General features: G+C 42.0%; 1 protein-coding gene across 1 annotated transcript; it reads right to left on the reverse strand.

Annotated features, from left to right (window-relative positions):
• Positions 1 to 11: 11 nt before the first annotated feature.
• Positions 12 to 22,504, reverse strand: LOC138789261 (mucin-2-like). The gene is made up of 9 exons (XM_069967862.1): positions 22,424 to 22,504; positions 18,377 to 18,458; positions 17,032 to 17,141; positions 10,644 to 10,860; positions 8,732 to 8,857; positions 6,970 to 7,090; positions 5,019 to 5,157; positions 2,429 to 2,533; positions 12 to 119 (listed from the first exon to the last, which is right to left on the reverse strand). The coding sequence occupies exons 1-9, from the start codon at positions 22,502 to 22,504 to the stop codon at positions 12 to 14; spliced, it is 1,089 nt and encodes a 362-aa protein (XP_069823963.1).
• Between the last annotated feature and the right edge of the window lie 11 nt (positions 22,505 to 22,515).

Below are 22,515 nucleotides of genomic sequence, written 5' to 3' on the forward strand. Positions count from 1 at the left end.
TTACAAAAACTTTAAAGACTTTGCATCTTTAAAAACCTCAGCTTTATACCTGAATTCATAGGCATTCTAACCTTCATTCCATTCAAATAGACATGGTTGGGAGCTTTAACCTCTATTTTCTAAAAAAAATAAGAAATACATACATTAGTGATAAAGATATTTACCTTGATATTGTCAAATAATCTTTCAAATTATACTGTAATTTAAAATAAAACAACTTTTTACATCTCCAGTTGTCCAATAGATACATAACAAAAAAAGAGAGTCAAATGGCACCTAGGAACGTGGTCCAAGAATGGCTCAATAAGCAAGTCTGGGTGGATGCAGGCTGGAAGGCTTACTAACTAGAATCCCATGGCTTCAAGTACCACCTCTGTGCCATTGACACTCAGATCTACCTCTCTGGTCCAAGAGTCAATTCTCTGCTTTCCATGATCCCAGAGGGTCTATCAGCTATATTTGTATTCTTCCCTTCTGGTTTTCTTAAACTCAACATGGACAAAACAGAACTAATCATCTTTCCCCCATCTCACTCCACCCTTCCACCTAATCTCTCAATCACAATAAATAGCTGCACTCTGTCTTCCTTCCCCCAAGTCCTCTGCTTTTGGGACAGCTTTGACTCTACACTGTCTTATAAACTACACATTCAGACCCTTACTACGCGCTGCCGCCTTCACCTCAAAAACATTTCGTGAACCGCCCGATGTGCCACTAGGTACATCGCTTTGGTTTTTTTACATGAGCAAAGCGAGGATGCAAAGGGATGCGGGTGGCATGGTCCTTTTTCTAAACCGCTGCCCAATTACCGCACATGCGCCGGTCTGTTTGTGTAAAAATTACAAAGCGATGTACCTAGTGGTACATTCACTTTAAATAAACTGCTGGTACATGCTCTCATTTTCTCCTGCTTGGACTGCAACATCCTCCTCTCTGGCTCCATGTAACACCCTTGCTCTCCTCCAGTCTATCCTTAACTCTTCTGCCCGACTAATCTACCTCTCTCCCCACTCTGCCTCTACCGTCTACCAATTCCTACACTGGCTCCCCATTGCCCAACAAATAAATTTTAAATTGTTGACCATGACATACATGACATGTCCCCTCTGTATATCTCTGACCTGATATCCCACTACCATCCCTTACTCAACCTCCGATCCTCCAATGGCCTCCTTTTTGTCTCCACCCCCCCCCCCCCCCCGCTTGTTCATACATCACACAACCACCTCGAAAATGTTGCCTGAGCCTCTCTCATACTCTGGAACTCACTAGCCTGACACATACAGCTCATGCACCATTACCTGAAAACCCATATCTTTAAAGTAGGCTACAACCAATAATAATTCTGCACCACACTTTGACTAGCTGCCCTTTTACCTTCTGTCCCCCTTCCCTTACCTTGTAAATAAAAGGCCCTCACAGGCAGGATCCTCTATCCCTATGTACCACTATGTACTGTCTAACACTTACCTTATGTCACCCCTATTGCTTGTATAGTGTTCTGAAATAAAGTGTGCTTTAAAAATAAATAATAATAAATATTACTATCCCAGTGTAGGTTGGAAGTAAACTTAAAAAATAGCGAAGTCCAATAGCATCCGCTATGGAATAAAGCCAGTGTTTGTTTACATGGTCAGGTACAAGGAATGCAACATTTTAACCTCAGGGGTCTTTATCAAGTATCACAACAAATACACACTCTGATTTCATTGTGAGACGTGATCTGATTGCTTAAATGACAGTCAAGTGGTCAAATGCCACTGTCTAGGTGGTAAAATGGTATCTAGGTGGTAAAATGATCAACATTGTAACCTGCTGGAGGTTAATTACCCTAATCTACCTCCCTGATTCCCTCCTACTAGGGAGTCACCAGTTGAGGCAAGTCACGGCTGAGTACAGTGACTGGTTGAATGGATAACTCCCGCAGAGGTAAGCAACAGAGACTGAGCATCACCCCAGTAGCAGCAGGGAATCAAGGCAGTTGAGTATAATTGATTCCCGGTGCTGTAAAAAAAAACATTTAGAAAAATGTCTACCCTTTTAAGAATTGTTTGCTAAAAGTAAAATAACTTTTCAGGTAAAAGATTTGGGGGCAGATATATCATCGGCACAATTTTGTTTTGCACTCGCATTTTTTCTACTGATAAACTTTGCAGATCTTCCATAAAATTTATCAGTAGACACAAGGACCTTGATATTTTTTTGGGCTAAAACAACTAAAAAAAGAGTGGAGTGCTACACAATTGTGCAGAAACTGAAAATCGCACATGATAAATAAGCTCAAACTTCTCGGACATAGCTCAAATGACTTAATAAATCTTGCACAAATTTTTTTTACTTTGCACAAAAACTCCTTATTGGCCAATATTATAGTGCAAACTCCATAAGACATAAGGCACTTTGTTTTTATAAAGAACGGGTCACCCACCGTGGAACCATTATTGAGGAAAATGGCAACTCCTTTTAGACATGCTTCTGTATTTCTTAGTCCACAGCGTCTTAGCTCCCCCAAAATGGTAAAGATTTTTTTAGCCTAAGAAAAAAAAGCATTGCATTACGGAAAGTGAGAAAGACTTTTAAAAATCAGCCATCACTAAAACTGCTCTTGTATTCAGGTGTTTCTGTTAAGATTACCAATATTTGTTAGGATCGAGAATAGAACATTCTGCAGAACTATTCTTACTGTCAAATATCGGTAAAAGCCTTTAGAATCTCATTAAAGTCTATGAGGGAAATTTACTTTGACCATTATTTCATAAGCTGATTAGTGTTGAGCAGGCACCTTAATGCTCAAGTGCTCGTTACTAGAGATGAGCGAACCGGGTTTGATCCGAACCTGAACGTTCGGTATTTGATTAGCTAGGGCTGCTGAACTTGGATAAAGCTCTAAGGTTGTCTGAAAAACATGGATACAGCCAATGACTATATTCATGTTTTCCACATAGCCTTAGGGCTTTATCCAAGTTCAGCAGCCACCGCTAATCAAATGCCGAACAATCGGGTTCGGATGGACTTGAGCATGCTCCAGGTTCGCTCATCTCTACTCGTTACTCGAGTTGAGCATTTGTCAATGTTCGAGTGATCAAACCCCATTGTAATCAATAGAAAACTCAAGTATTTAACCAGGTGCCCCCAGCTCGGAGGATGCCTGGTTAAGCTACCATTGTACCTCGGTTCTCAAACTGCTCGGAACTCAAACAGCATTTTCACGGATAGTTTGCTTTGGTTCTCAAATAGAGATGAGCGAACCTCGATCATGCTCGAGTTTATTCGAACACGAGCATTCGGCATAGCGGTGGCTGCTGAACTTGGATAAAGCCCTAAGGCTATGTGGAAAACATATCCATGTATTAATGTTTTCCAGACAGCTTAAGAGCTTTATCCAAGTTCAGCAGCCCCCGCTATGCCGAACGCTCGGGTTCAGATAGACTCGAGCATGCTGGAGGTTCGCTCATCTCTATTCTCAAACTCTTTTTGGGCACTTAGTCTTGAAGTACAGTACTACTGTGGTATTGGAACAAAAATTTACCTGGAAGTAACGTTCGGTATTCAAACTTTGCTCAGTATCTGAACGTTTTGCATGCGTGGATGGTGGGTTGTACCTGGTGAGTTTTCCACTGATTAGGCTTCACATACTGACTGTACAGTACTGTATAAGACTGCTGGAGTGCATATACAGTACAGTAGTAGTACAGTCACTGCACCACCATCTCCCATCCTGTAGAGTACTGTATAAGACTGCTGGAGTGCATATGCAGTACAATAGTAGTACAGTCACTGCACCACCATCTCCCATATGGGGGGGGGGGGCTCTATACAGTGAAGGATGAGTGAGGAGTTGGTGGCTGCTGTACTATAATTGCTGGTTCTGTTGAATTTTGTGTGTAATGTACTGTACTGTATAGTGCTGTTCTGTAACGTACTGTATAGTATATAGTGCTGCTCTCTAACGTACTGTACAGTATATAGTGCTGTTCTGTAACGTACTGTACAGTATATAGTGCTGCTCTGTAACGTACTGTACAGTATATAGTGCTGTTCTGTAATGTACTGTACAGTATAGTGCTGCTCTGTAATGTACTGTACAGTATATAGTGCTGTTTTGTAATGTACTGTACAGTATAGTGCTGCTCTGTAATGTACTGTACAGTATATAGTGCTGTTCTGTAATGTACTGTACAGTATAGTGCTGCTCTGTAATGTACTGTACAGTATATAGTGCTGTTTTGTAATGTACTGTACAGTATAGTGCTGCTCTGTAATGTACTGTACAGTATATAGTGCTGTTCTGTAATGTACTGTACAGTATAGTGCTGCTCTGTAATGTACTGTACAGTATATAGTGCTGTTTTGTAATGTACTGTACAGTATAGTGCTGCTCTGTAATGTACTGTACAGTATATAGTGCTGTTCTGTAATGTATTGTACAGTACAGTATTGTACAGTATTACACAGTATTAACGATCATTCAGCCATCAGTTACAGAAGGTGTATGACCACCTTCACCCAAAATCGGTCGAGCATCGAACTAGATCAAGCATGTTCGCTTAGCACTGATCTAAACACCAATCTGAATTAAAATTAGACTAGTGTACAATACACTAGGAATATGGTGCAGGCCTCTTAATAAATCTTGCACATCTCCTGCGTGGCTGACCTAGAAATACTAGCGTTACTGGTGAAAATTTTAGTAATGCTGGGCTATGGAGTTCCTGTCCCTATGTGTGAAGCCCCATAGCCTTTTTTAGGTGCAAAGTAAAAAATTACCTGGCCAAATAGTTGCAAATTTTTCTGCAAATGAGTTTTGAATTTTTTTGGACTATTTTACCCCAGAAACGTACATATATGAGTAAATGCCTCATATGTTGTTAGTGCCTGTTGAAATGTGGAAATGATCATTGCATCATTATAAATGGTTGCCATAACAGTAATGTGAACAGGTTAGATTCTCCCAGTACAGTCTACCTTTTATATTATATCACACATGAAAGCTACAGAGAAAGAAAAGTTGATCATACTTTAGAAATCACATAAAGACAGTCCCCATGCATATTATATCGGAGCTGATCAAATGTGGTTATGTGTGAGCCTCCTTCTATGGAACAGGTTGCAGAGCAAGGAGTTGCGGAACAATTCCATTTTCCACTGAAGCATGTACTGTAAAACAAACATAAAAACAGAAACACTTATAGATTATAGATAACAGATAGAACACTTATAGATTACAGGTAGAACACTTATAGATTATAGATAGTGTAATTTCAAAAAACCTGTTTGATTAGGTACAGTAGGAGTCTGTGAAAGCACTGGGAAGGATTTATCATCCCTGCGACAAGCATACATCTGCATTAAGTCTCACACTTTTGCTTAGCCCTGCTGGTTTGAGCAAGAATTTGTGACTTTCTGCTCACGTAATGTGCGTACACAACTCAATATATCCATTGTGAGACATGAGGGTTAGGATTTAGTTAAAGGGGTAGTTCAGAAAATAAATACTTTCTATTGGTGCCAGAAAATCCCAGAGATTTGTAATTTACATCTATTTAAAAAAAAAAAATCTCATCTTTCACTAGTTATCAGCTGCTGTATGTTCTGCAGGAAGTGGTATATTTTTCTATGTGGATGTGCTACTGCTCTGTACAGTTCCTGACAGGGACAGAGGCAGCATCAGAGAGTACTGTGTAAGGCTATGTTCACACAACGTATATTTTCGTAAAACGTATTTCGTATTACGAAATTATACGTTACCTTGCTGTCTATGGGATCCCGGCCGGAGCGTATACACATAGTATACGCTCCGACCGGGATCCCTGGCGGCTCCGCAAACAACTGACATGTCAGTTTTCTGCGTGTCAGTGCACACTATGGAGCGAGTGGCTCTGTCCACTCGCTCCATAGCGTGCAGTGGAGAGCTCTGATGCGGGCGCGCACAGATGCGCCCGCATCAGAACTCTGCAACTGCAAAGATTATCAGATCTTTTCAGAGACCGGCCGTTCTGTGACCCGACCGTTCTCTTACGTTGTGTAAACATAGCCTAAGATTGGAAAGTCCTGCAGGACTTACAGCAGCTGATAAGAACTGGAAGATGATTTTTTTTTTCAAATACAAGTAAATTACAAATCTCTGTCACTTTCTAGCACCAGTTGCAGATACACCAGTCTTGATAAATACCCCCAAATATATTTTCTTTACAAGATTAGATCTGAAAGGGGTACTTTTTTAAGTATTAAATGCCCTCCTCTGAATTTATTTTGAAGATACTGTAAGGCCCAGATTTATCAAAAGTGTGTTAAATATAAACTGGTAAAAAAAAACTACCCATGGGAACCAATCACAGCTTTTTTTTCAGTTCTACCAAAATAAAACTGTAACTAAAATTTCTGCTGCATTTTTACATCACATGTCCATTTGCCAGTATTTCTGCTCTATTCTAAATCTGTCCTACCCTGAAGCTTTACATGACTTTCGTTCTTGCTGTATGTCCTGCAGGAAGTGATGTATTCTCTCCAGTCTGATACAATGCTCTCTGCTGCCACCTCTGTCCATGTCAGGAACTGTCCAGAACAGTAGTAAATCCCTATAGAAAACCTCTCCTGCTCTACAGACTGGAAAGAATACACCACTTCCTGCAGGACATACAGCAGCTGATAAATACTAAAAGACTGGAGATTTTAATAGATAAGTAAATAACAAATCTCTGGCACTTTCTGGCACCAGTTGATTTGAAAGATTTTTTTTTTATGTTTGAGTACCCCTTTAACAAAGTGTATACAATATAAAAAATTCATTGCTCCTACTTTCTCTAGTCATATTCCAATTTTGTATTTCTATAGATCTAACGCAAGGGTAATTCACTTTTCAAATCTCATCATTAGCGTATTGACACCTAATGACAGTCGGGTGCTCTATAAATAAGGCCTTTATTGTGGGAGCAAAAGAGATCAGCAAATCACATTGTTTTTACTTACCAAGTCCTACAAGAAGTGAAATAGGATTCTCCTGGTTGATATATTTTGCCGTTATAGCTACAAGGACATTCCTCAAGAAGTATGCACTCTTGCCTGTTGCCAACATCATCATATATATAGCCTTTAAACATTGCAATACAGATGTTATACAGATCACCACGGACAGTGTTTTTGTTTTTCAAAGTAACAAGGGACTAGTAGTTTAGGAATATCTACATATTATTTTATCTTTTTTTTTGCCTTTTTTTTTTAAGTTGTTCAATCATACATATAGTACAGCACCCCTTTTTAGACAGACAAGGATGAAATGCTTAAAAGGGGTGTCCAGTCCTTACTGGACAATAAAGATGCAACTGGGGCTGCGGGGAACACAACAAAACAACACGTATGGTCAGAGACAGGTTTCTTATCAGTACATTCAGGAATACACACACACATGTAAGGGTCCTATTCCACGGGCCGAAAAAGTCCCGATCAACGATGTAAACGAGTGGCGATCTGCTAGATCGACGCTCGGTTACTGGGCCTATTCCACGGCCCGATGATCGTTGAGCGAGGGCTGCATTGTTACCGATGTCCTTGCAGCATCATACATTACCTGTCAGGCTTCTTCTCCACGCTGTCTTCATCCCCGGGTCCCGCGCGCTCTATCTTCAGAATGGCCGGTCAGCTGATAGGCCACACTCTGCCGCGGCGGTCCCGGTCTGTGATTGGCTGAGCGCTCCGTCAGCTGATCGGCCATTCTGAAGATAGAGCACGCGGGACCCGGGGATGAAGACGGCGCGGAGAAGAAGCCTGGACAGGTAATGTATGATGCTGCTGCTTGTCAAATCGTCGGTCGCCTGCCGCGCACCGCTATTCAACTGTAGAGATGCGCGGTGGGGGAACGATGATTTTAGGTCTGGCCCTAAATGAACAATCAGCCGATGACACGATCATCGGCTGATCGTTCTCTCTATTTCACCGAACGATAATCGGCCGAATCGGGCCAAATAGGACTGCGACGGCCAATTATCGTTACTGTGGAATAGGGCCCTAACTCTCAGTATAATTGGGGACACAAGTATGCTAATGCTCAGTACAGTCAGGAACATGTCTTCATATAGTGTTTTTAGATTTTATTTGAGAAGCATCTGAATCATACTGTGACTGAATGGTTCAGTAAGATTGTAGCAATAATAGGTCTGCCCAAATGTTGTGGTTGCGCTACAAGTGCGACACCGCTAGATGCATGTAACAAGATTATATGCCGTCTGCTTCCCTTTTACGGAGCCGGGTGAACCGGTGGGAAATCAGGATACGATTCACATAGGTGGAGGTTCTAATGTAGGAAGACAGGGAGTCAAACAGAGCTGATGTAGGTTTTACTGACGTTTTTCCGCCTGATAAAATGATAAATGTGGCGCACACAGAGGCTGCATCCCCCGTTACGCCCCCTTACCTGCCCCTCTGGCGCAAGTGGGGCAGAGAGCCCACTCGTGAATAAATTATTTGCAAATCAAGCGTTTGCGAACCAATTTATTGACTGTGCCAGAAAATGCCCTATGCTCCACTCAATAAATGTCCTCCTAAGACCCTAAAAAGGGTAAAGAAACAATACACAAACAATCTGTGGAAAAATCCCCTCTGTAGATAGCAGGGGGTGTTTAGGAAGCCTTCTTAAATGGGGAAATGGGCTTTTTATATTACAAAGTTTTGTGAGCGGTTAGTGACTATTCAATAGTTCAGGAATATGTCTGGAGTTTTAGTTCAGCTTACTTACCCTGAGGACAGTAGCATCCCTCTACACAGTGTTCATCACAAACAAGATCTCTTTCGGGATCAGAACAGCTTTTCCTACACGATGGACCACACTCTCTATACAACATGTTGGCTGGGCATGGTCTGTCTGCAAGAGAACAGTTACACCAACTTATTTGCTGTATATTTCATACATTAGTGTCTAGGTCTTATAGTGGATATATGTTGAAAGACGAGGATCAGCAGACATCGCACATGTCAACTGATTGTTGCCTTTTAACACTAGCTATTACAACAAGCAATTATCGGCTGCAATTTTATTCTGCAAGAATGTAGTGGCAACTGTCTTTAACTACTTCTATGATGGGCCGGTTAAAATAATAAAGACACCCGCTCTCATTCCTCTGGCGCACTCCCGTCTGCTCCTTTGGGTCCTGCCTTACTGACTGTCCACTCAGCTAATCACTGGCTGCAAGAATGCAGGGCTATAGCCTCTAATGGTAATAAGTATCATAGCATATTTGCTGAAATCCGCTGCAAACTCGCTACCTGTGAATCTACCAGAAGCAGGGACTCTTTTATGTGACAGGAGCTGCTTCTGTAAGTACTGTTCTGTAAGTACCTCTGTAAGTTCTGTTTGACAGGAGCTTCTTCTGTACTTTCTGTTAAATCCTATAGTAAGGGTACTATTAGACGGGCCGATAGGGGTCCAAAAATAAATGTTAACGAGTGCCGATCTGCCAGATCGGCCCTCGTTTACTGGGCCTATTACACGGCCCAATAATCGTTTAACAAGGGCCAATTACTGGCCACGGTGGTCCGGTGGCTAAGACAGGCCGCTCTGGAGCTGCCGTGCATGGGACCCGGGGAGAAGAGGAGCAGGAGGAGCCCTGGACCATGGATAGGTAATGTATTCTTTTGCAAATTGTTAGCTGCCGGCCGCGCACCGCTATTACACGTAGCGGTGCGCGGCCGGTCGCCGACAATTATAGGTCTGAACCTATATCAACGATCAGCCGATGACAACGATCATTGGCTGATCGTTGTGTTTATTACACGGAATGATATTCGGACGGATAAGGCTGATTCGGCCGATTATCGTTCCGTGTAATAGTACCCTAAGTATAGTAAGAGATGCCCGCTGTTGGCTTGGCAGAGAGTATGTGGTAATGGTTTAAGTAAGTACTTTTGAAGCGACTCTGTTCCCATAATCTGCCCCTCTAAACTGTTAGTGCTGTCGGATAGCTGCTTTTAATCTGTCCTGGGGTCTGTTCGGCAGGCGATGCAGTTATTGCCCTAAAAAAAACAACTTTTAAACTTGCAGCCCTGTGTAAAACTAGCATAGCCTAGAGTGTCTGTACCCTAGGCCTGCACTGTCTCCCTCTTCCTCACCCAGCCCATCATTAGGAATGCCCCTGAGTAGGATTTCTCCTATACATAACTTGTCTGAACCCTGCACATGTACCTTAATAATTCAGCACATGGTCAGTGTTCAGACAAATGATTATTAAGTGAAATCTTGCCTGGGGTCTTCCGAATGATAAGGAGGACGTGCAGGGGGGACGGAGAGGCTGTGCAAGTCTAGGGCACACACACTCTAGGCCATGCCAATTTGACACAGGGCTGCCAGTTTAAAAGTAGTTTTTTAGGACAATAACTGCATCAAGTGCTGAACGGACCCCAGGACAGATCTTGGATTAAAAGCAGCTATCCAAAGGTACAAGCGGTTTGGAGGGGACAGATTGTGGGTACAGAGTCGCTTTAATGCAAGAAGCCTGAAATGGCTTATTTACAAATCATTTAAGGAACCATTTTAGGGAGGTGCAGTAGATAGTCCCATAGATGGGTTTCTAAAGGTCCGTCTGTCACACACATAAAATCATGACTGCATGCTGACTAATGAAGTTTTTTTTAAGTATAATTTGTAAACCTACCACAAAAATCCGAATTTCTCCAGTTTTCTGGCTGTCCTCTATGGAGAATGCACTGGTGGGAATACTGGGAAACACTTGAGCAAGCACACAATGTCAGTTCAGCTTCCCTACATTGACACAGATCTTGCCTGCACGCTTCAATATATGGTTCGACTGCAATCATTTCATGACAGTCTTTTAAAGTAGAATTTTTTAATGCAACTTCACATATGGTCTCCTAAAAGATATAAACAGTTCAATAAAAATCACAAGTTCATCCACATCATTGAGTGAGAACAGAAGTAGGTGAAAAGTTATCTGACTTATTTTATAGATATATTGACCCAAACTCATGAATCTGTTTAAGACAGACATCTATTAGATTTTTGGCTCTGAGAGATGGCAACCAATCACAGCTCCGCTTTTGTGTAATATTACACTGTGATCACAAAAAAATGTCCAGTCCAATAGTAGCCCAAGGCAGCACTACCAAACAATGTCCCGTTTATTCACACTTTAGCAACGTTTTGGTTCCATACCTTTCTCAAGCAGTAAGTAAAATAAAAAATTACAGCAACTTAAATACACACCGTGCATCATCAATCAATTGTGAAAATCCAAAGCAGCCCTACCGGTCAGCATATACATTATACGGCCATGTTCACACAACATATGTTTTGTATAAATCACGGCTGTTGTTGCAAATTGCAGCAACAGCCATGTCTATGCATGGAATCCAGGCCGGAGCTTATACACATAGTATACACTCCAACCGGGATTCTAACCGTCTGCACGAAAAATTGACAAGTCAGTTTTTTCCGGGCACTATTCATCGAATTGCGGCCGCACAGAACATGTCAGTTCACACAATGGAGCGTGCGGCTCTGTCCGCACGCTCCATTGTGTGCAGCGGTGAATTGGGATGCGGGCGCACACTGATGCGCCCGCATTTCAATTCATCAGAAATTAAGATCATTCGGCCAGTACTGCAGTACCGGCCGGGATGGCCTTCAGTAACACCGTTTAGTAATACCCCTTTAACATTCAGTAAAAAATAAAAGGCAATCAAGGGTTTATACCTATTTCCTACTTCAATCAAGGGTTTATACCTATTTCCTACTTCCCAGGACTTGTGCAGATACCATGCTGCACATGTGCAGATACCATGCTGCTTCCAGTGTGGCATACTCACAGTTGCGCATCATGTACATTAGTGTCGATGGGCACCATGCCAGGTGTGAGTTTAATGCCCAAACTATCTGTGCCTTATGCTATGGGAGATATACAACTATGGGACAAGCTAGCTAGCTAGGCTAGACACCGAAGGCTATTTCAAAACACAGAGAATGATATAAGGACTAATATCTTAAACTGAGCCATATAGCATATACTATAAATCCAGAAACCATGAAGCCTTTTAATTTCTAGATACTTGGGTGTATAAGAAAGGTGGAGAACTAATGACAGATACTTACCTTAAATCTACAGATGGAAAAATTTATTGCATTTTAGTAGCTTACACCCACACTACATGCTGGTGTCCCTTCCATCTACAATTGTTAGGCTAACAAATTCACAGGAGCCATGTAAGGTTGAAACTACAATGAGGGAAATGGCAGACAAATTTTACTAACATCGGTATCCTAATCTATTAAAGAAGGACAGAGCCATAACCACAACAAGACAGGATCTGATATCCTATAGAGAGGAGTTGGACAGAGAACCAAGCATTACGTTTGTGTCCCACACTATATACACTAGTGGCAGATTGTACACAAATTTTTCCCACTGATTAGGGAGATCAGGAATCCCCACCGTATGGCCAATCGCAGAACACGGAAAAAGTCAGACGTGGCATCAGCAAAAACATCAAGACAAACAGTCCTGAGCCAAATATGGGCTGTTTTATGCAAATTATGGCAGCAATTTGGCAACAAAATGATGATCACCAAAAAAAAAAAAAGCTGCGAAACAGCCAGAAAAAAGACACTGTGGGAACATTTATTAACATTGTGGACTTACTATGTGGGGGACCCGTATCTAATAGTGACATTGTAATGTAATATATTAAATAAAGGAGTTGGACTTAAAGGGAAAATAAATAAACCATATACAAAACATTCCACAAGATGCTGGGCTTCAAAAACCATATACAAAACCAAAATAACATCGCCTCTATTGAAGCAAAGATATACAGACCTCATAGACCGATCTTATAACACTAGTATAGACAACTTACATTTAGAGGTCAGTATCTACTACAGCCATGTGTAATGCCTTCCTGCTGATGTTGTGAGTGTCAGGACGCTACTTCCATTACACATGGCTGTAGTAGATACTGACCTCTAAATGTAAGTTGTCTGTACTAGTGTTATAAGATCGGTCTATGAGGTCTGTATATCTTTGCTTCAATAGAGGCGATGTTATTTTGGTTTTGTATATGGTTTATTTAGCCTAGCATCTTGTGTAATGTTTTGTATATGGTTTATTTAGCCTAGCATCTTGTGTAATGTTTTGTATATGGTTTATTTAGCCCAGCATCTTGTGCAATGTTGTGATCTATATCCAGTCATTATTTTAAACTTTTTTATGTGTGTGCTCTGATGGGACCAGTTATATGATATATGTTATGTAATGTTATTTATTATTGATTTTATGCATCATGATTTTATGTATATTGTATGCATTTTTCTTAATCAATTGGAAACGCCCCCTAATGGGTGTTTCTTTTTTGTACCTGAGCCTATTTAAGTAACCCTCCTGCTATCCTATGTTATGCACTTTGTTTTATCTGATGAAGAGGACGTATGTCTTCGAAACGCGTCATATTTGTGCTATATTAAATATATTTTTCACTATATTAAATTCATTTATTTAAGCTTTCGGCCACTTCTCTATGTGGACAGCGCTGACCGTGAGTACCTCAATTCCTTTTTATTTTATTCACTTTGGCCACATAAGAGACAGAGATCATGTGACCAATGTCTCAGAAGCAAGGGGAAGGACAGAGGAGTCAAAACTTCAGGGTATGGATGTTCTGCAAAAAAACTTTTTTCCTCTTTTTGTTTAAGCCATTCATTCATTCCCCATAGTGAACTATTACATGCATTATACATACATAACAGCATAGCATTGATCAGTGTTATTGCCAAGTTGACTGCACAGAGGTAAGTGTTAGACCTCTGGCAGTCAGTTAAAACGATCAGAACTCCTGCCGTCACACTGTGGGGGCTCGATTGGATAGTGCAGGAAAGCAGCTCCTGTCACTGTCAGTTAAATTGCTGAAGAAAACTGCAAGTGTCAGGTCTCTTATGCTGTATATACTCTTACAGGCTCTTGACTGTATATACTCCCCCCTGCATACACACTATAAATGATACAATACACATGAGCCCTGACACTTGCAGTTTGCTGCAGCAATATTTTTTATTTTTGTGTGTACTATGCATAATATTTATTTGTCTTTTATTATTGGGTACATTGATTTTATTGATTTCTTTTCCGAGTACTCTCCATTCATCCTCAACAGCACATGTATGGGGTTAAATTCTATCCATTTTTCTTTAACTCAATTTGACCACAAATTGGTGAAATTTACAGTATGTTGGTACTAGAGATGAGCGAATCGCTCATCTAAACAAACAAAGGGCTTCATTTGATCTGCGCTCTGCTCATCAAGCCACCGCCCTTTCAGCACTGCCACTCCTCTCAGGATGCTGGGAAAAGCTGGATCCAATCCTGGAAGACTTCTTCTAGTTTCCCAGAATTGAATACAGCTTTTCCCTGGCACCTAGGGTGGAGCGGCATGGAGCGGAGCAGCGCTGAAAGGCCAGCGACTTGATGAGAAGAGCGCAGATCAAACAAAGTGCTTTGCTTCATTTAGATGAGCAATTAGCTTATCACTAATTGGTACACATTCTTTATTAATACTCTTTAAGGGCACATCGGCTGAAAAGGCCTATGAAGACCTACAATTACACTTATACTAAGTGTAAAACCTAACTTTCATTGTAATCAATAAAACAAAAACAAAAAATGTCTCAGACATGTAAAAGAATTAAAAACTCTGCTATCTCATCAGCACTGGTCTGGCTATACAGGAACCAACTAGTTGTGAACGTTTCAGTGTGTGTGAACCTTTGATTTAATCAATGTACTGGTAGCTGCAGTCTACCTACAGTTAGGTCTAACTACACTGACAGATAGGAGCTCATTAAAACTTGTATTTATGACAAGAACGGCTGCTGTTGCCGATTAAAACAACACTGTTCACACAGTGTATTGAACAATGGCCGTTGTTCAGTACGGCTGTGGAAATTATTGACATGTCAATTATTTCTGGCCATTGTTTTCACAAAGCGGACACAAAAAACTGCCAGTTCCCACAATGTGTGGCTATCCTGCCCGCCTTACTGTGCATAGAAATCAATGGTTAATTGATTTCCAGGCACACCCATGCGATCGGCGATTTTGCAGTGAGCTTTAACCCCTTAACGACACAGGGCGTACATTTACGCCCCCGCTGCCTGGGCCTTAACGCAGGAGGGCGTAAATGTACGCCCTGGATCGGTCCCGGGCTGTGGAGCGGGCTCACAAGCCGAACCCGCCCCATAGCGGGTGAGGACCGCCTGCTATCTGCAGCCAGGCCCTCACCCTTAATAGCGGGCCGCTGCGATCGCGCAGCCGCCCGCCATTATAGATTGCTTTTTTTTATGACATTTTATGTATAAAAAATTAATAAAAAGCGATCATTACCTTTGATCTAGAAAAAAATGATACTAATAAAAACTAGAGATCATGATGCAAAAAATAACACCCCATATAAAAAAATAAATGCGCTATAGGAGTTACAGGAGTTACAATAGGGTCATTGTAAATATGCCTATTCGCAAAAAAAATGTTTTACTACTAATAAAAATAGTAAAACGTTAGAAAACCTAGTAACCATGGAACCCTCCCAAAATTTGCGGAATCGTATTCTTTGACCCAAATTCATCCCATAAATAATATTTTGGGGGTTCTGTCATTCGCTTTTATTTTGAAAGATGCCATTACAAAGTGCAGCTGCTCCTGAAAAAAAACAAGCCCTCACATGGCCCTGTAGGCAGGGCCGTATTAACAACTGCTGCTGCCCTAGCCACTAAACCTGAAGACACCCCATCTTCACACACCGATTGGCTTTACCAGACCTGACCAATACCACCATATCCCCACCCCCCCTGGAAAAGACACCAGATTTACTGGCAAGTCTGAACAGGAGGTGGAAGACTAAAAAATAAAAAAAATAGTTTTTCCTTCCCCTGCTTCTTGGTGCTGCCCCCCTGCAAGGTGCTGCCCTAGGCACCGGACCACGGGTGCCTAGTGGTAAATACGGCCCTGCCTTTAGGTGGAAAAATGAAAGAGTTTTGGGTCTTAGAAGGCGAGGAGGAAAAAATGAAAACGCAAAAGTGACAATTGGCCTGGTCCTTAAGGCTATTTCAGGCCTGGTCCTTAAGGGGTTAAATAACGCATGTCAAACAGCGTCCATTGTTTGATACTGCACATTGCTATCCATGTTTTTCCGAATCATTAGGGCTGCATCAAACTTCTTCAGCCACCGGTATTCAAATGCCAGATGATTGGACTTGTCATTTTAGTCCTGGATGTACCCCGGAAACTTTCAGGAAGTCACAAACCCACATTAACTGAAGGGACACCAAAGAGCTTTGTTCATCAACAATTTTTTTTATGGCAGTTATTTGATACTTAAAGAAGTACTCCAGCAAAAAACTTTTTCCCAGTAATTCAAACACATTACAAAGTTATATAACTTTGTAATATGCCTCAATCACCTATCTGCCCCCCTTTCCTATCTTTCCCCCCTCAATTCCCCACCAGGAAGTAAACTCAGTCTTATCTAATGACTGTTGACCCCAGGCTGATCTGTGGCGGCCATTTTGTGACAATGACATACCAGCCTCCCTTTGTCAGATGACTTTGTCAGATGACTCAGGTAGGTTGCTCAGCTCTGATTGGCTGAGAAAGCTGTAAGTCATGTAACAGTTTTACAGAGTCAGTTAGATATCACAGGAGACAAATTGCATCATGGGAAAGCCCAAACCAGAAGGTGGAAAAAATTAAGACACCAACTGGAATTTCAGGGACCTGCAAACAGTGGGAAATTTAAACGGAGACAGACTTCGGAGGGATGGTAAATGTAAAAACTATGTTTATGATTAATTGTTTTTATCAGTGCGGGAGTACCCCTTTAAGAGAACGTACATTTTTTTGAGTGTCAAATAACAGCTGTGGTTTAGCATAGCTCTAACAACCATATAAATGTACCCTCAGAAGTGCTGCGGAATATTTAAGTGATTTATAAATAAAATAATAATTATGATTGTTATAAGGTGGATATAAGTATAGTTACACTCTCTAAAGAACAATCAGTCCAATTTGCAGTTTCTATATCTGGACAGTTTTCATTTGGACCATCTGCTTTTTGACGATTTCCAAACTCTGTCTCTGTGAGTGGATTGTCTAGAGAAGAGGGAAAAAATGAAATTAAGGAAAATTAATCATTTCTACTAGGTATTATTATTTTATAGCACAGCAGTTTATCTATACCTTTTCTTTTTAGTTATGTGCTTGCCTTTGCTTAATCTCCCTTGCCAGGAACCACAGTTACAGTCAAATTACTCAACCTCCATTGCAAATTATGGCTGTGGCAAATGAGCAGCTTTGACATGGCACAGGAAATAGGGCAGCCAGACTGCACTAAAAATCCTTGTATCATTTATGCAGCCATAGAAACTGACAGCACAGATATTTATATGCACTGCGCAAGCAGTGCATACTTACCATCCACGAGCTAGTGATCTGGTACTCGACTCTTCAGTCCTACGGTGGCCAGCTGTATCTTTAGGCCCCCCCTCCTACGGATGTCAATCATTCTAGAGGAGGCAGTGGCCGAAGATACAGCTCTGGAGGACTGGAGAGCCGGATGCAGGATTAAAGGCAGTGTTGAGGGTAAGTATGCACTTCTTATCATCTGGAAAATGGCCTCATTGATATAAGTTTAACTGTGCTGTTAGTTCCCCTTTATTGTTAGAAGCCACATATAACCCTGTTTATCCAGTGGCATGATTATCGGCCACACAAGAGTTTCTAGCAATGTTTATGGCTAATAACTGGTCCAATGTTAAAGACCCTTAAGACATCTAGGGCCCCTGGTGTATTCCACAGAAAAGGAAAGGGGCAGATTTCTGTGGCAAGTTGTGAGGAGGCGTGGTCTCCTCCTGCATCTAATTTATCATGCAGACAAGCGTAAATCATGTACACCTGCTCTGGACCTGGTGGAGATTTTTTGTGCAAGCCCTGCGACAGGCACAGACCCCCTCGGCTTTACTAAGAAGAGGCATGTGTACACCAGTCTTGATAAATGTGCCCCATAATGCTAAAGGTCTTGTGGCCCAACTCCCAAATTTTTACATCTAATGACACAAAAATACAAGACAATCCAATGGCAAATTACTAACACTGTTTTATTTTCACTCAAAATTACAGTCATATTTAGCTTTTTTGTTTTTACTGTGTGTGAGCCTAACTTAAAGTTTAGGGGAACCTATAGCTGGATTTCAATGCCACCCCTAGATCTATAGGTAAGGGTCATATGAATAACATCATGTTTAGTTGCATAGTGATAGCATATGGTTTATTGCTATAAAAAGTATACATAGCTTTTTTTGTATAAGTAACATATATACACTACTTACGATTCCAATCAAACATGTCTATCCCCATGAGACTTCCACAAAGTCCACAAGTCTGATTGACATATTTGGCATCAAGTTGGAGCTACATAAAAAAAAATAATAATAATAAAATAAAAAATGAATTGCAGAAGCCACAATATGTACTTTGTTACTGCAAATCAGAGGAACCTAAAGTCAGAAAGGAGTTCTGTGAACGTATTTAAAGGGAATGTGTCACTTTTTTTTTCTTTCTATTATTTTTCTTTCATTTAATTAATATCTTCAAAAATAGTTCGACTTTAATTTCTGTTCTTGTGTTTTGTAAAATTAACAATAATGTGCTGCACTGGGGGCTGCCATTTGCAATAGCATCTGTGTATGTCTCCCTGAATGACACTTACACAGTTGCTTTATAGCAGCCCTTGTACATAGGATTCAATAGATGGCTCCTGTCTGGTCTGCTACAATGAAGCTGAGAGCTGACATGCGTAGCTCACAGCGCACAGCACTAGGGATGGTCTGAACCGAGTTCGGTTCGGGTTCGTACGAACCCGAACTCTTGGTTATGATTCCCGCTGTCTGCCAGCTCCGTGCAGCGGGCGGATCCAGCAGGCGGTCCGCCTGGAAAACTGGGATACAGCCATAGCCATAGGCTGTATCCCAGTTTTCCAGGCGGTCCTCCCGCTGTATCCGCCCGCTCCACGGAGCGGGCAGAAAGCGGGAGTCTGATGCCGAGCGTTCAGGTTCATACGAACCTGAACCTCTTAGGGTTTGGACCATCCCTACACAGCACACATGGAGTTGACGAGGGAGCCAGACGCCATACTTCTGGAGCCCCCAGAGAAGGTGCACTGTGCCCTGCACTGACCTTAGCAGGGAGCCATGCTCTCCCTCCCTCTCCTCCTGCTTGGGCTGCGTCTGATCTGATAAGGAGCCCTGCAGGGCAGCCAGGGCTCAGCTCCCTGCAGGAGAAGGGGCAGGGGAGGCTCAGAGAGGTAGTTTATGCTGGGGCAGCTCAGCATCGGGAGATAATGGATGGAGGAGGCATGCTGTCAGCATGTTAACCTCCTTCCTTCCAAATGTCAGGACACTACCTATGGCTACTACACTGCATCTGTATATATAATACTAGGATAATATGATATAGATCATAGGTTAGCAGAATTAGTAGCAGCTAAGGTGTAGTGAGGGGTTCTGCAGCAGCTGAGGTATATGATGGGATTCTTCAGCAGCTGAGGTGTACTAAGGGATTCTGCAGCAGCTGAGGTGTAGTATGATGTTCTGCAGCTGCTGAGGTGTAGTAAGGGGTTCTGCAGCAATTGACGTGTAGTATGGGGTTCTGCAGCAGCTAAGGGGGTAGTAAGGAGTTCTGCAGCAGCTGAGGTGTAGTATGGGGTTCTGCAGCAGCTGGGGTGTGTAATATGAGGTTCTGCGGCAGCTGAGGTTTCTAGTATGGGGTTCTCCAGCAGCTGAGGTATAGTATGGGGTTCTCCAGCAGCTGAGGTGTAGTATAGGGTTCTGCAGCAGCTGGGGTGTGTAACATGAGATTCTGCGGCAGCTGAGGTTTCTAGTATGGGGTTCTCCAGCAGCTGAGATATAGTATTGGGTTCTCCAGCAGCTGAGGTGTAGTATGGGGTTCTGTAGCCGCTGAGGTGCAGTATGGGGTTCTGCAGCAGCTGATATATGTGGTATGAGGTTCTGCAGCAGCTGAGGTGTAGTATGGGGCTCTTCAGCAGCTGAGGTGTAATATGGGGTTCTGTCGCAGCTGAGGTGTAGTATGGAGGTTCTGCAGCAGCTGAGGTGTGTTATATGGAGTTCTGCAGCAGCTGAGGTGTAGTGTGGGTATCTGCAGCAGCTGAGGTGTAGTATAATGTTCTGTCATAGCTGAGGTGTAGTATGGGGTTCTGCAGCAGCTAAGTTATGTGGTATGGTCAATGGCTCCTGGAGCCTGAGCGGGGAGCCGCATGAGGACTCAGATCCAAGGGTAGCTTTGGAGCAGCTGTCAGGAGACTCACTGTCGGAAGACCCACCTGTCTGTATGAATGTGCATGTATGAGCTGACTGTATGAATGTGCATGTATGAGTGTGCATGTATGAGCTGTCTATATAAGTGTGCATGTATGAGCTGTCTGTAAGAGCTGCCTGTATGAGTGTGCATGTGTGATCTTCCTGTGAGTGTGTACGTATGGGCTGTCTGTATGAATGTGCATGTATGAGCTGTGTGTATGCGTGTGAGTGTGCAAGTATGAGCTGTCTGTATTAGTGTGCATGTATGACTAAGTGTACATCAGGGAGGAGCAAATTAATTGTAGTAGTGACATGCTTCGCTTCGCTCATACGTCAGCTTGGCAGGTGGCTGCATTTGAGCTGTGCTCTGGGTGTCTGGAAAAGTGGGATACAGACCTGGGTGAAGTTTTTCAGGACTGTATACAGATTTTTTAGATATCTGGAACAGAACTGAGTTGTAATATGAAATTGGTTGTGGACATACTTGTTGTTTCTGTACTGCTATGCAGACAACAACAAAATGGCGCTGCTCCTTTCCCCTCTTTGTTCTGTGAAAAGAGGAGGTAGGTGATGATGTCACAGCAGTTGTGCAGAGACTGCGTCTTTTTTTAGCAGCCATATTTCAGGTTGCTTTTTACCAGCAGTTCTCCTGCTGGAGCTCCCCTTGGTTGCCATCACTGGGAATATGAAAAATTTGTTAATTTTTCATATTTCCTTAGATCTAAAAAAAAACATATAAATTAACAACAAAAAAAATGCAATTTTAACACTTTACAATTTTTTTTCTTCTTTGTGACACATTCCCTTTAAAGGGAATGTGTCATCAGAAAATGACCTATTGTTTAAATCAAGTTTTTATGTTACACATATTTTTAAATATTGTTTAACTACTTTTCTACTTTTTTGACTTTACTACCTATATTTTAAAATCATTCTGAAATGTATTTTTTATTCTCACCACTAGGTCTAAAATTAAGCTGATACTTAATAGCAGCCTCTTATGAAATGGGCTTTTCGAAGTTCACAGAATACGCTCAGTAATGCTTTACTGTCTATTCATAACAAGGGGACAGACTCTTGTCTATTGTCATCTATGTCCATGTGGCTTGCTGTAGGCTCTACTAGTAAAACAGTAATAAACCTTTTTCTATAGCACAGGAAAGCTCAGCAGACAACACTTTGTTAAAGGGAACCGGCCGCCTCCCTGGTGGAGACCCTTATAGTTAACCCTTGCACGAAGTCCCACTCCTGGACCCCCTCCCGTTGCCGAGATATTACCATCGGAAACCTAGCGCGTGCTCATCAGAGATGAGTCCGACACTCATAGAGAACGATTGGAGCCGTCATTCTCTATGAGCGTTGAACTCACCTCTGATGAGCGCACGCTGGGCTTCCGACGGCGATATATCTGCAATGAGAGCGGGTCCAGGAGCGGGACTTCATGCACAGGTAAGTATAAGGGTCTCCACCGGGGGGTTGGCCGGGCTCTGCACGGGAGGTGACAGGTCCTCTTTAAACAGTCAGCCAACAGAAAATAAATGTATACTACACAGTATATGCTTTTTATGGAGGACATAGGCCACTCTGACTACACAAATGCATATAGATGTAGCAGCTGCCACAAGTACTGGAAGCACACTTCTCTGTTTCTGTAAAACACTTTGTTATCACTCTAGCATGTAATGTTGTGTACAGGATATACTGTTTGAAACACCACAGTACTAAGTGGTTATGCAAAGACTATGCATCGCTGCTCACTTTATATATAGCGAGCCAAGTGCAAGATTGTTTTATTCAATGTAAAGTGAGCAGTGATGTATACAGTGTATTCAATGCAAGTCATCTACATGTGCCTCATTATGTAATGCTGCCATGCTTATGATGATACATGCAACATCTATATTTCGGAGTCTTCTCTTAGAGGTATTAATCCTTCCAGAAATATACAGTACCCTGGATGACAATGTGCACACAACCTTACATTTTGTATTCATATTACACAGCAGCAGTTACATTCACTCCTGTCCCTTTTTCATTGGAGGTTTTTTGTTTTTTTTTTACCTCAAAACTGCCATCAAGATACTTCTTGAACGAACCAATTGATGAGGATATTTCAGTATACAGTCCTGTTTTCTGAATCATTATGGTTGACA

This window comes from Dendropsophus ebraccatus, chromosome 4 (genome assembly GCF_027789765.1).
Source record: "Dendropsophus ebraccatus isolate aDenEbr1 chromosome 4, aDenEbr1.pat, whole genome shotgun sequence".
In the NCBI taxonomy this organism is placed as follows: domain Eukaryota; kingdom Metazoa; phylum Chordata; class Amphibia; order Anura; family Hylidae; genus Dendropsophus; species Dendropsophus ebraccatus.

Coding starts and splice junctions, on each gene's coding strand:
- LOC138789261 (XM_069967862.1), bottom strand. CDS start 22,504: ATGATTCAGAAAACAGGACTGTATACTGAAATATCCTCATCAATTGGT. Junction 8,858..10,643: donor GAGAAATTCGGATTTTTGTG/GTAGGTTTACAA, acceptor GTTCTCTTGCAG/ACAGACCATGCCCAGCCAAC. Junction 5,158..6,969: donor TTCACTTCTTGTAGGACTTG/GTAAGTAAAAAC, acceptor TTTGTTTTACAG/TACATGCTTCAGTGGAAAAT.